Source organism: Phaenicophaeus curvirostris, chromosome 1 (assembly GCF_032191515.1).
Source record: "Phaenicophaeus curvirostris isolate KB17595 chromosome 1, BPBGC_Pcur_1.0, whole genome shotgun sequence".
Lineage (NCBI taxonomy): Eukaryota > Metazoa > Chordata > Aves > Cuculiformes > Cuculidae > Phaenicophaeus > Phaenicophaeus curvirostris.
In genome coordinates, this window is record NC_091392.1 from 201889469 (window position 1) to 201903884 (window position 14416).

The window sequence follows — 14416 nt, forward strand, 5'->3', positions numbered from 1 at the left end:
AAAAGATCGAGTTGCTTGCGCTAGAAATTTCTACCTCTTCTTCCAGCGCATGAGATGAATTAAGCCACTGACTTCTACTAAAGTTTTTCCCTGGGATTACTTTTATCTTAGGAAGTCAAGATAAAGGGCAGAAGAATTCAGCTGGAAATGTTTATCATTCATGCCCTTATACTGGTACTCCAAACAAGCACAAACATCCACATTTTTCACCCAAATCCTGAGAAAATGCGCTGTTGTTGTTTCAGTTGTGCTGTATGTTTCCTTTCAAATTTAGTTAAAAGGATTAGAAACAGTTTATTTAGTTTGATATGCAAGTGTGCAAGGCAGAGAGAACAGTTGCTGGCGAGGATTTTTCAACCCAAAGTAAATTGTTCCCTCAGTAACTGTATTCCTTGGAAACAGAAAACTTTCCAAAACAGGTCGTCACACTGACAAATATCTGCAGCTCTGTGAAAGCCGCCAGCTTGCAGGGCACTGCTGTAGCATTTCAATCGCACTTGAAAATAAACCTCAGAAAGCCAGAAGTGACTGGCCCTTCCTTCTCTGTCTGGCCAGGAATTCCTTAAGGATTTTCAGGAGAAAAGGCCTGGGTATTCTTTTTACCTCAAGGTCCTTTTGAGTACCTGGATTTGACAAGATTTGGGATCACAGAATAGTTTGGGTTGGAAGGGGCTTTAAAGATCATCCAGTTCCAGCCCCCCTGCCATGGGCAGGGACACCTCCCACCAGACCAGGCTGCCCAAGGCCCCATCCAACCTGGCCTTGAACACCTCCAGGGATGGGGCAGCCACAGCTTCCCTGGGCAACCTGTGCCAGGGTCTCACCACCCTCAGTGTGAAGAATTTCTTCCTACTGTCCAATCTAAACCTTTCCCCATCCAATTTAAAGCCGTTCTCCCTTGTCCTATCACCTCATACTCTTGTAAATGCCCCTCCCCGGCTTTCCTGTAGCCCCTTTCAGGTACTGGAAGCTGCTCTAAGGTCTCCTTGGAGCCTTCCCTTCTCCAGGCTGAGCAACCCCAGCTCTCTCAGCCTGTCCTCGTATGGGAGATGCTCCAACCCTCTCATCATCTTCGCAGCCCTCCACCTCCTTCTTATGTACTCGAATTTCCTCTGAAAGAAGAAAAAAAAGAACAAAACCCCCACTTCTGCCATTACCTTGGTTCCCCTTCCCCGCCTGTCCCCCACCTGCAGCCCCACACCAGCCCAGGGCGGTGGGTGGCGGCTCCCCCAGCCCCAGGAGGGATCCGACCCCTCCCACTCCTTCCCCCGGGCTTCGTTCGGCCGCCCTTCCCTCTCTCGGCCGCTCTCCCCCGCCCAGCCCCGCACCCGGTCCCCACAAGGCCCCGCCCCGGGCTCCGCGCCGCCTCCGCGGGGAGCAGGGCCGGAGGCGGGCGGGGGGCGGGCTGGGAGCGGCGCAGGTGAACGGGGCGGGACCTTAAAGCCGCGGGGCGGCGGGGCAGCGACCGGCAGCTCGGCAGGCGCCGCCGGACCCGCGCTCGGTCCCCGCCGCCCGCCCTGTCCCGGCGTCGGATCTTCCCCCTGCGGCGCCGCGGGGGCAGGTGAGGGGGTGGCCGGTGTCTTCTGGGCGGTGGGGATGGCGGGGGCCGCTGCCCCGTGAGTCCTCGCTTGTTGCAGCTCCCGGGTGTCCTCTTGCGTCCCCGGGATCCTGGGGGGGCCCCTGCATCCCGGAGCCTGGGGATCCCCGCATCCCGGGGGTGGGGTGGGCTCGGTCCCCCTTGTGTCCCCGCATCCCAGGGGTCCCCGGCGCCTGAGGTGTCCCCTTAATCCCGGGGGAGGGGGGATTCCCCCTTAAACCCCCGCATCCCAGGGGTCCCTGGCATCCCGGTGCCTGGAGGATCCTCCCTTGAATCCCCCTCATCCTAGGGGGTCCCTGGCATCCCGGTGCCTGGAGGATCCACCCTCGCATCCCCCGCATCCCGGGGGGTCCCCTGCATCCCGTTGCCTGGGGCATCCCCCCTTGTATCCCCGGCATCCCGAGGGGTCCCTTGCATCCCGGTGCCTGCGGGATCCCCCCCTTGTATCCCCAGCATCCCAGGGGGGTCCCCTTAATCCCGGGGGAGGGGGAGTTCCCCCATAAACCCCCGCATCCCAGGGGTCCCCTGCATCCCGGTGCCTGGGGGATCCCCCCTTGTATCCCCGGCATCCCAGGGGTCCCCTGCATCCCGGTGCCTGGAGGATCCCCCCTTGGATCCCCCTCATCCTGGAGGGTCCCTGGCATCCCGGTGCCTGGAGGATCCACCCTCGCATCCCCGCATCCCGGGAGGTTCCCTGCATCCCGGTGCCTGGGGCATCCCCCCTTGTATCCCCTGCATCCCGCATCCTGGGGGTTCCCCCCTCACATCCCCTGTATCCCGGGGGGTCCTCTGCATCCCGGTGCCTGGGGATCCCCCCTTGCACCCCCCGCATCCCGGGGGTGCGGGTGGTCCCCTTGCATCCCGGGATGCTCGGCCGGGATGCTCGGGTGGCGTTCCCTGCCGTGGGTTGGGAGCTGCTCGGCTGGGCAACGCTCAGTTTTGCTTCCCGAGATGAAGGGGGAGCGCTTAAACCCCGTTTTTAATTATGTCGGCGTTCATTACCCATTTCACTCCTTACAATCACTCTTTTTTTTTTTAATTCACCTTCTCCCAGCAGCTCTCTGTAAGCACGTTATGTGAAGAGCCCAACCTGCCAAAACACCGAGCAAAATTAAGGCTTCCGCAATTACAGGTAATTTATGGCACGCCTACAGATGTTAAGGGAGCTGCATGAAGGTAAACAGCTTGCATCAGTAATGCTGACAGGTCCAGCGAGCATCTGATCACACACTGGAAACATTCCTCAAAATTACAGGGGGAACAGAAAATGGGAGGTGTGAGTCAGAAATATGAATGTGTTTCTGGGTATCTGGGCTGGATAAGATCGCACAGGAATGAGCACTCAAAGCCTTAAATGAAACATGAGGGGCATGTTGGAATAAGGGCAGGAGTGTTTCCATGGCTGGCGGCAGTTGTGTTGTGGTGGCAAGCTGGGCATGGCTGGTTTCCACCCCACTGGGTTTTCCTAGATTGGGTATTTTCCAATCTCTTGTGTTGAAGAATCTGTTTTTTTTCTCCCAATAGAAGAATTGAATTTATCTTTGTCTTGTGCTCTTTAACTATGTAGCCTGGAAGTGCTCGAAGAGAGCAGGGCAGATAGTTGAAGGAAGTGCCCTATTTTTGTCTTTGCTCTTTTAAACCCAGTTCTTGACTTTGATTGCTAATGAGATTTTTATTGGCTGTGCTCTTGGTGAAGTGATATGAGGGTGTTTGGGCCTGGATTCTGCTTGGGATCACCATAGCATGTGTGTATGCAGAGTCAAGAGCAGAAGAAAATGTACTTTTGTCCTTGATTTTGTTGAAGTTATATGTGGTTTCTAGTATCTCTTGCTTTCTGGTGGAGAACCCTGAATACTTACCTGGAAACCCTGCTTACCAGATATTTACCTTGTAGAGCCCCAGAGGAAGGGCAGCAGGCAGAAGGATGTGCACGTGTTGGGTTTAGCTTGGAGGACAAGGCAATGATAGGCCAAGCTTCAGCCTGGAAGAAGGAGGCACCTCCACATGTCAACTAGGCATTGAAATGTAGTTTTCCGGGTGGGATTTCCAACATGTTTTCAGAGCCATGAGATTGCACCTCTACTGCATGTTTCAGGCTTTCTGGGAAGCTTCAGTCCCTAGAACTGTCAGTCTCATAATTGGTAGAAGTACTGCGTATTGCAGAGCTTAAAAATGAAACAAGGAAAAGCATGAATTAATTCATTCCTCCAGAGAAATATTTTCTGCCCTGGCAGGGCTAGTTCTGTCTACTTTCTGAAGCTTGGGCCTCTGATTGTGTGGCTGTTTTGCCTCCCTTGAAGCATATTCTGAGTAGGCAACTTGGGCAACCTCATTTAATTAATGCAAAAAGTAATTGTATGGAGAAAAAGGTACAGGGTCTCAGTAGGTGGCAAAATAGCAGCACTTTGAGATAGAAGTACAAGTTCTTAGTAACAGTCATTGCATAAGCTCGGTTGGTACTTGTGAGTAAAGAGGATGCTTTAAAAGTTGATTCTTGTGTAATTCATGTGAATAGTTCCAGTGAAATCAGTGTTCCCAGAAACTGCTTGAAATGGAGGCAATGGTGGAATCTTTGTTTTTTCTTTCAATGTTTTTCCTTGTTCTGTTCCTTGCTGCTTTTAATTGTTATTTAGTGTTGACTGATGAGTTATCTGGAAGGAGAACTGTGGCTCTTGCCTGGCTAAACACAAGTTTGTGTAAGAAAAAACTTGAAGTGGTGATATATGGGGAGAGATAACGTTCTGTCAAAACAGAAGGAATGTGGAAAAAGAGAAACACATCTCCTGTTAGTTGAATAGAATAGAATCAGTCTTCAGCTTTCTTTTATCTCATACAAATGCTTCTTCCTGTAATAGATATTTTAAAAAGGAAAAAAAGATGCTTTTGTCTTTACTTTTGATGACAGAAATGATAACAAAATACATACTCAAAGGAAGGCTGCACTGCAGTATAAAATATTAGTATTTATAAACTTCATTAGTGTTTACCAAAGAGTGCAAGTTCTGCTTATGTGTGAAAGAGTGACTTACCAATTTTGTATGAAAAGATATTGAAGTGGGAGTTGGCAGATTTGCAGAGGGGATAGAGACACTTGCCTAGGTCTGGGGGGAAGGAAATAGGAATTTAACAACAGGTTAAAAAAACCCATAGGAAATATCGTAACTAAGTTGCTGTTTTCTTGACTGGGAGTCAGGGCACAGTGCGTATAAAACTTTATTTAAAAATATGGGAAGTGGGACACTCACGTCAGTGAAGACATAGTCCTCAGGAATTTGACTTTCTTTCAAAGTGAGAAACTTTAAAGCACATTTTGAAGCAAAGGTTTACAGGAGAAAATGGCTGACAAGTCAAATCCTAATAGGACTTGTGCTGTCTTGTTACACCTTCCAGTGTGACTGGCACTTCTGAGTTCCTGTTTCCTGCAAGTTGAGTGTGTTTTGTGCAGAGAGATTCTGGAGGAAGGTAATCCTCCATTTACAGTTGTAGGCTAGTAAAATAGCTATAAATATTCCCAAACATGCTTGGACAAAGACCTACAACTCCTGTGGGGATGTGAATATAGGACAGTTGTGAAGGGGTCATCGTGGGTAGAACTGAACCCTTACTGGTGTTGATATTTAACTAGTGAATTATTTTAACTTTTAACTGCATACAGATTTTGTCCTAGTCTGTTGTGTTAAAAGCTATCTCTGGGTTTCACACTGGGTTTAATTACAGCAAAGAATGCCTCCTGTTTTCATGAACTTGAGTAGAAGGAGAGTACAATGCTTGCAGTGTTCAGATCTGCGACTGTCAGAGGCTTCCTGTTCCTGATTAGTATTTGCCTGTTCTTGTGTCGAATCAGATATGCTCTAATCTCTGTCTTGGCTCTAATCTCTGCCTTGGCTCTTCTGTTCTCCAGTTTCCACTCTGATCTCGAGATAGGTGTTCAGAACAAAGTTTAAGAGATACTAGAGAGACTTGCCCAGGCTGTTGTGATTGTTAGACTGCTCTTTTGATCTTTATTCAACTTTTCAGGAAAGAAGTAGAGTTGTTGATACTTCAGAGTGCTCCAGATGCATGCATCTTGAAGTTTTTAATACACCACTGTAAAATTAAAATAGCTGGAAGCTGCCTTCTGTAATAGTGAAGTTAAAGGATTTTGGTGCCGAAGTCTGAGTTCAAAGCTCCATATTCTTACAGTTTGAGCTCTGCATTAAAGCTATAGCAATGTAGGAAGCTGCTGTTATTTTTCAGGTAGCAGGAATGTCCTGGATGATTGAATTCAAGCTCTGTACTTCCAACTTTGAACTGGTACTTGCCTGTCTCGGTTCGCTGATAACAAAGTGCAAGTTTTTGAAGCCTATAATTGTAGTGGGGCATTTCAGAACAGTCTTCTGAGATGGTGAGATTTTGTTATCCCCAGATTAATGTCTGGAAACCTGAGGCATGGGGCAGGCTGACAATTGGATAGGAAGCCTGAGAGAGTTAACAAGTAATTGCTGTGGCCTGTATGCCAGCCTTTCTTGGTGAAATAGAAGTATGTTGTCTTTGCAAGATGTTCATCTGTGTTTATTAGAAGCTGGCTTGGTTCAGTCCTGGCAATGCTGCTCTTTTCTTGTGGTACAGCACCAGAACTAACCTGGCAGTTGGAATAACACACTAGCAATTAAGTGCTTGCTGTTTTGCTTAGCAATAAACTAGATCCTGGATTGACACAATGACACGATGAATGTATGTCAGTACAAAACTGCTGAAATCCAGATTTCTGTGTTCTTCGGATCACTGTAAGAAGTGGCATAGGCAGCTCTAAAACACTGATTCTGGTGTCAGCCCCTAAGCAAGCTAGTGCTCCCAGCTTAACTGTCGAGTTCAAGATCTAAAAGGAAAGTTTTATCAGCAGGACCTTTTGAATGCATGATGGACCTCAAAATATAGTACTTCTGTCAAGTTGAGTCATAAAGTAATTTTGGTCATGATCTTGAGTCTGCAGTTTAAGTGTTCTAAAGCTTTTCTGTGGCAAAAATTCTGCATTGGAACTGCCACTCGCAGGCGTCTGTTATCTTTGCCCCCAGTTTGGGGGGTGGGGAAGGCACATTCAGGACCCGTGCTTTTTTTTGTTTAAAGATTATCCTGCTTAATGTATTCCCAGATGAGATAAAGTGACTTTTGTCTTGGCAGACTGCTTATCTTTTCTAAGTATCTGGAGGCACTACTGAAAGTGGTGGAGAGTATACACTGGCCTGGTGATTCTTGGTACACCATCTACTAAAATTCTGATAAAGGTGGAGGCATTATGAACATCCTGTACATTTCTGTGTAACTTCAGTAGAGTAAGTAAGTCGTTATCCAGTTTGTAGTTGTGGGGAGAAGGGTGTAATCTTACTCTGAATTTGTGTGTGTTAGCTACTGTAGGCCCTTCTTGACTGAGACTCCTAGATGTTCCTGTAGCACAAGTAAATATTCTAACATTAGCCAAATACTAACTTTCTTTCCTTGATGCTATCCTGTAACAGCAAGAGTCATGCTGTGTATGTGAAAGAAACGTATCTTCTGTTCGCTTTGCCTTCACTGTATTCTACTTGTTTGCTGAAGCTGTGGATTTAACCATTGACTAATGATTTCCCAGCATAACAGTCTTTAACAGAGTGAGAAAAGCCTCTGCTAACTAGCTGTACTCATAACCACAAGAGCTCAATGATAATTGCCCTCAGTGTGTGAATTGCAGGGATTTTCGCTGGGTGTATGCACCGTGCTGTGATTGCGGTTTCATGTGGTTTTGCAGGAGCTAGCTTTAAAGTAGAGGACAGTCAAGCCATGGCAGCACAGAATTCAAAACACTGCCCAGAAGCAGAACTACAAAATTATTAAGTGTCTAGCCTACTAGTAGGAAGAAAGCAACCAAAAAACCACCACCAAATCCAAACCAAAACAGGTGCTTGTGTACGTCTGTGCTGTGTGATGATTGGACTTGATGATCCAATGGGTCTTTTCCAACCTGGTGATTCTATGGTCATATAGAACTGCTTCCCTTGTAACTAACTTTCAGTGGAACATGGTTGTATGTTGTGATTGTCTTATGGTGGTTGCTTCTGCTGTAGCAGCCATGCACTGTTGTGATCCTCTGATTGCTGAAATGATCAGAAGGTTCAGTTGGTAGCAGAGCAGAGATCTATGCTGAGACTTTGAAAAGCTTATTTTCATGCCCAGTTGCAACTTTTTTTAAGGAAAATTTAACACTTAATACAGTCCCATGTTAGAATGAGTTTTGAGTTACTCAATCTCACTGACTTCAGCTATCTTCTGTTCTTTCCAGCTTATTCCTTTTAACCAGTTCCTATCCTCATTCCTACTTTATTTGTGTTTGGGGTTTTTTTTAGAAAAAAAAAGTTACTTAAGCTTTCATGTTGAACTTAGAAGTACAGCAATAGTATATTAATGAGACCAGCAAAGCAGGTAAGTCTCTGTCTGCCTATAGACTGTTACTTCTGTAAGCATTTGGCTGGATTTGCTCATGTAGAAATAGTGTCTGGACTGGCTCTACGAAAATAAGAGTTACCATTTGTTAAAGGAAAGTAGTGTTCCTGCTTTCTTCTTTGGTCAGCCAGACAGTTAATACTATACTGGCTAGTAATGTCTTAAAAGCAACTATATGGAAGAAAGATAGCCTACAATCATGAGTCAACGCCCTAGCGTTTGATTAAATTAGGAGTAAATGAGCCATCACACCAGTACAGGTAACCCAGACTTGGCATTTAGCTGGAGTGATCTGCACTGATATCTGGGGCTGTACTTGGTTAAATTCTGCTTGGGTCTGTGTCTGTTTATTGGGGAGAGGTGTGTGCTTAAGCAGTGTCTGAATTGCCTTCATTAAATCGCCTAAATTGCATTGATGAGAGCTGTTTAAAGCCAACTTGTAGGCAACACTGGAGCCAAAATGCCTGGATGGAATCCAGGCTCCCTGAGTATGGCCCTATAATCTTAACTGTGCCACCTTTCAGGGAGAAGACAGTGAGACTTACAGGAACTGATTAGATACCAGTATCAATCCCTTGAGTTTCCCTGAAATCACGTGACACTCCACCAGCATAAAACCAAGCCGGAGAGGCTGTGAGAGTACAGCAAGAAGGGGCAAAGGTTGGCAACTAGCTTGGTAAGCAGCAAGGAGAATAGAGTGGGTGGCAGGAGATGAAGAGAGAGTTGGAAGATTTAGAAAGTCAGGTAGGAATGGTGAAGGGGGGAGGGTTTAGGCAAATATGAAGGACAGGCTTTTCTTGGGAAGGCGAGGAAAAGTCACTAGGACGCTGCAGGCAAAAGGCTGCATCTCTGAAGTAAGTGTGGTTGCTTTTTTTTGCATTGATCCAGGTACAGGCATACTTTTGCTAGAGTTGAAACACAATGTTTTGGCTAAGCCAGCACAACATACTCTCAGAGGAGATGGAGTGAGTCTGTTGAAGAGTATAGTTTCACAATGTATTATCCTCAGCTTTGCCAAACCCCTCTTCCCTGACTGCTTCTTCCTTTCCATGCTTTGCCATTTGCAGCCTGTTTTTTAATGAAGTTGTGCTTTTCAGATGCTTTGTGGGTCTGTGCTGTAAAGCAGATTAGTGAAATGGATGGAGTTTAAAAAAACTCAAAACATACTAGTACTGGGAATGACTTTTGAATGAGCCACCTGGTTTATAATGCAGCTCCACAAAGTTGCAGGAGATGGAGAACTGCTGTGTGACCTCAGGAGCAAACAGTGATGGGGAAGCGTCTTGAAGTAACTTTGCCACTGAAGACAAGGTACCCTTTAACTGCACCCTGAGACACTTGTATTTTTAATCCCCTTTTGCACAGGGTGACAGGAAGGAGTGGAAAAAAATCCTTGTGAAGTTACGGTAACAGGAAGGTCAGATTGGTGTACAGCGAGAGGTGACACATGAAACAGGGCTTATGAGGAAGGGATACATAGGCTGCACTGATCAGCCTTTCATACTGCAAGGAGGTGGCTGACAGGCAGGGAGAGGGAACAATGGCTGAGATAAGAAATGCAAAGAGCCTAGTGGAATTAAAGGATGGGTGAATGATGTGTGTAGTATCACAGTTTACATGGTGCAGGTCTTCTAAAGGATTTATATTCAGGTGCATGTAAGTATTTCTAGTCATAATAGTTGCGGTGTCATTTTATAAGTACTGTAAATTGCAATGTGTGTAATAGAACACTAATAAAAAGGCTAATAAAGTTGTAATAGAACACTAATAAAAAGGCTAGTAAGGCTGTAACAGTTCCTTTGTTTAATATACAATGATCTCTAAGGCAAATCCTGAAGGAACGGTTTGTCTGATGAAAAATCAGATGGCAAAAAGGTGTAGAAGCAAATATTTGAAAACCTGGCTAGGATGTTTTGTAAGTATCTCTGGTATTAAGGGTCCTTCCTTTGCCCTCATAAAGCTGTTAATTTAGAGACATTCTCTGTATCTGTAATGAAAAATGAAATTTCTTCTTAGAAAAAATTACTTGGCAGAATAGGAAAGTAACTCTGCTTCCAGGACTGTGTTCAGACAGATACAGAGGTAACAGCCCACGCAGATTCTGCCTCCTGAAGGAGGCTCAGGAAAGATTCTCTCCTGTCCAAAGAAAATCTTGTGTCCCTCCCTTGTTTTTCACCTCCTGCAGCATAGCCTGCCCTCCCCCAGCCAACCAGCCTGATCCGAGGGATCTTGCATTCCAATAACTCAAGAACAAAAATAACCTTGCATTCATTTAGCAATTAAATGTCCTCATTTTCCCTAAGCTGTTGTGTACTTTGATGGATGTTCTGTATTGTATGTAACTTTCTGATTCCACATATTGCTGCTGTAAAACAGAAAGGTTTTTGACATTATGCAGAATGGGAGTGTGACGTGGAAGACAACTGCAAAGAAATATCTTTTTCTTCCTCATGTAATGCGAGTTAGGAAAATCTTAATTCTGTCACATGATGGGTATGATGGACTTTGTGCCGGTGGCTGCTCTTCTGTAGGAACCTTGGAAACGTGATTTTCCTTATCAGTCCCTGTGCCAAGGAAAAGTGCTCTCTGAGATGCAAATGATTTGACAAAGTTGAGAAATAAAAACCTGCGTGAGGGAATTTGGAACACTTCTAAAGGGTCCTGGCTGACAGGCAGGAAAAATGTTGGCTTCTTGAATTTATTGTGGCTTGCAAACTAACCTGGGCTGAAGTACTTCTGAATGCTCTCTGTGAAAGGCTGTTTGTGGAAGCTGAGCAAACCCAGACACTCTTGATGTTCCCTGGGAGTTATGTCGGAGACAAAGGTGAAATCCTTTAATTCATTACAGCCATAGTACTTTGAAACTCGCCTACAGGAAGCTGTATGCCTCTGAGAAGTCTCTGAGCTACTGCTGGCCTGTCTGAACACTTACAACTTGATTTTTTTGGCACTCTCCCAGCTGCTGAAATGACTCCCTAATTCTAGGGGTAATACAGTCTGTGCTGGGGGAGAATGACATGACAGACATTGACGCATAACCTTTGTTTAGTTATTGTTGGCTCTTTGTAGTTAGTGGAGAGAATGCAATTTTGGGATGAATCTTTAAGCACTGATTTTAAACATCCAACTCGAAGTGAGATGAATAATCAGCAAGAATTCACTTTCATTGCCTCAAGTTATTGTGGAATTTACTTCAGCTAGCATTATAGGCCTATTGTCACACTTTTTATTTATTTGGGAATGCAGGTTATCCAGAACACCTACCTTATATTTGGCCAAGTTAATCTCCTATTCTTTTGTTACTGTTATCAAACTACTAGAAGTTGTATCTTTTAAATTAAGGCTGTTTTCATCAACTTCCCCTGTTTGCTTTTCCCATTTAATGTGGCTGATAGCTGTTTTCAGTTGGCAAATATATGTAGAAGTTGAATGTGATACTATGTGTGAAATCAAGTAATGAAATATTACCTGTTGATATGCAATTAGATTGTTACCTTTGACTGCTTATATGTAAGCCTGCTGCATCAACAAAATGTTACTGCAGCCAATGGATGTGCTACAATTATGTGATATTGTCTTTATTTTATACCACATGCTTGATGGTAACTGTTTCCCATCTTGATTGATCTTTATTTTGTTTTGTCTTGTCTTAGGTCAGACACTTAAAACAAGACAATGGATTGGGGAGCTCTACATACCATTTTGGGAGGTGTAAACAAGCACTCTACCAGCATCGGGAAGATATGGCTCACGGTCCTGTTCATCTTCCGTATCATGATCCTGGTTGTGGCCGCAGAAAGAGTCTGGGGAGATGAACAAGATGACTTTATCTGCAACACTCTGCAACCTGGTTGCAAGAATGTTTGCTACGATCACTTTTTCCCCATCTCTCACATCAGACTCTGGGCCCTGCAGCTAATCTTCGTTTCCACACCTGCGTTGCTGGTGGCCATGCATGTAGCTTACAGGAGGCACGAGAAGAAAAGGCAGTTCAGAAAGGGAGACCAGAAATGCGAATACAAGGACATTGAAGAAATCAGAAGACAGAGGTTTCATATTGACGGCTCCTTGTGGTGGACATACACAAGCAGCATCTTCTTCAGACTGGTCTTTGAAGCAGTCTTCATGTATGCATTTTATTTCATGTACGATGGGTTCAGGATGCCTCGCTTAATGAAGTGTAGTGCTTGGCCCTGCCCCAACACAGTAGACTGCTTTGTTTCTCGACCTACTGAAAAGACGGTGTTTACTATTTTCATGATTGCTGTGTCCAGCATTTGCATTCTTTTAAATGTGGCTGAATTATGTTACTTATTGGCAAAATTTTTCCTCAGAAGGTCTAAAAAAGCTGGAAATGCAAAACATCACCCCAACCACGAGAATAAGGAAGAAACCAAACAAAACGAAATGAATGAGTTGATATCCGATAGCTGTCAGAACACAGTTATAGGGTTTACAAGTAGCTAAGGTGGTGTCAGTGCTGGTGTTCACTCTTTTTGGAGTGAATGTTCTTTGTTTAAAGGCTGCAAATGAGATTTGTTACATGAACCAGTTTAAGTTGGGGGAGACTTTGATATGTAGTGTCAGGTGTCAATTATGCACATGACTGAAAAAAAGTCAGGGCAGCCTAACCATGTGAAAATTGCGTTGAGGATTAAATAGGAAAGGCTTTTTTCCTATGAGTACCTTTACAAGCTGACCACAGCAAGTGGGAAACCCACTAGTACCTTCATGCTGGCACAGCTCCTGAAAGCTACATGCAACAGCAATAAGAACAAAACTCTTTCCATGCTAGATATTCTAGTATTACAGAATGTTTTGTAATAGTAATAGTTTTTACTTGTGAACTGACAATTAAAGTATTTTTCTAAAATCAAAGATTCCATGTTACTTAAGGTGTTATAGTACACAACTGACTGCTCTGTTTCTTAACCAGGCGTATGCTGATGAGCCCTGCAATACCATATTCATAGGGAGGAGACAGTGATAGACTGCATCCTTACAGCTTTACAAGTGCTGCTTGAGTCTGGACAGGTAGCTTGAGACACTTTGTATATGTGCTGCTGGTTCTAGGGGAAGTTGTGTGAAAGCCTACCCCGTGTAGTGTGGATAACAGAGGTAGCAATATCCTGAGTGCAAAATCATGCCTAAAATCAGCATGACAATATAGATACGGCCTAAGTAGACTTGCTTTAAACATCTAGCAGACCTGGCTATCTTTTAATTGCATACTACCAGTTTTATAGAAACATAAGTAACTTCATGTAAATGTTTATTTCTCTAATGTATTAGTTGTATTTGTTTGTTTATACTGTATCACATCATGGAACTGTTTTGTTTTTGATTTGTTTGCCTTTTTTTTTTCTTCTTTGTGGTAGACTGATAGTGCTGTTATGAAACTAGGGGCTTTTTTGTTTGAAGGACATGGAAAAGTGTCACTGGAAGAGGAACAAGTCTTCTGAATAAAAAGCAAACACTTTAAACTTGCTCAGTGAAGTGAGAGTCTACATGTGAATGCTAATGAGCTCCTAAGCAGGACAAGGGCTTATGAAAAACTTTTCAAGCAGGGGGTTTACATGCAAAGTGTACATAGCCTGTACACTCCACTCGTCCCCAGCCAGAGAGCACTGATGCCCCAGTTCTGTGGTCCATACGCTAACGGAGGCACACAGGTAACTCTTGAGTGCAGGGGACTAGGTGTTTGTGGGAGGCGTGTGCTGTTGAACACAGCAGGGGATGCTGAATGTCATAGACGTGGGTGTAGCACAAGGCTGTAGAGTCTTGTGTGTGTTTCTTGTTTTGGACCACTTCTCACCATGATAAAAACATCATGGACACACTTTTTCTTACAGGTGCCAGCGTAGCTTTGTGTGTCTATGCTGTGTTTTGGGAGTGGGGGATTGTTTTTTTCATGTATGACCAGTAGAATCCTAACAGGGTGTAGGCACAAGCAACAGGAGAGAGAAAATACCTAGAGTCAGCTCTGTCCCTGCATGAGGATCTGAGCTGAGCCCTGTCAATTGTCTTCTACTGGCAAATTCCTGATCTTTCCTGCCTTCACAGCACATTTTCTTTTTAAATAACTGTTGTGAAAAGAAATTGCTGCTAGTCTTCTAAATATGTCCACTAGCAAGCTTGAGGAAAAACACAAAACTGTATATTAGCATGCTTGTATTGTTCTCTCTGCAGATTGAAAATACAAGCAGAAGTGAAAAGTGCTACAAATGTTTGCTTTAGTAGGTGTTGTTCCTGGTGGCTTCATCACAGCTCCCTCTCCAGTCTCCATGTCCCACTCTGACAGTGGTTTAAACCTTTGCTTAATGGAGACATTCCCTTAGGGTTAGGAAGGTGGATGCTCAGGCT

At 44.6% G+C, this 14416-nt stretch overlaps 1 protein-coding gene across 3 annotated transcripts; it reads left to right on the forward strand.

Annotated features, from left to right (window-relative positions):
* The first annotated feature begins 2628 nt into the window (after positions 1-2628).
* LOC138735424 (gap junction beta-6 protein) lies at positions 2629-13539 on the forward strand. 3 transcript variants are annotated; one of them, XM_069883431.1, is made up of 2 exons: positions 2629-2729; positions 11707-13539. In XM_069883431.1, exon 2 carries the CDS (start codon positions 11729-11731, stop codon positions 12518-12520), a length of 792 nt encoding a protein of 263 aa, XP_069739532.1. In that variant the 5' UTR covers positions 2629-2729; positions 11707-11728; the 3' UTR covers positions 12521-13539. The 3 variants fall into 3 exon arrangements, with proteins under 3 accessions (XP_069739532.1, XP_069739535.1, XP_069739534.1); XM_069883434.1 differs by lacking the exon at positions 2629-2729 and adding an exon at positions 6769-6909; XM_069883433.1 differs by lacking the exon at positions 2629-2729 and adding an exon at positions 9237-9364.
* The last annotated feature ends 877 nt before the right edge of the window (positions 13540-14416 follow it).

Excerpts from the sequence above, each read along its gene's own strand:
- LOC138735424 (XM_069883431.1), top strand. The coding sequence starts at position 11,729 with ATGGATTGGGGAGCTCTACATACCATTTTGGGAGGTGTAAACAAGCAC.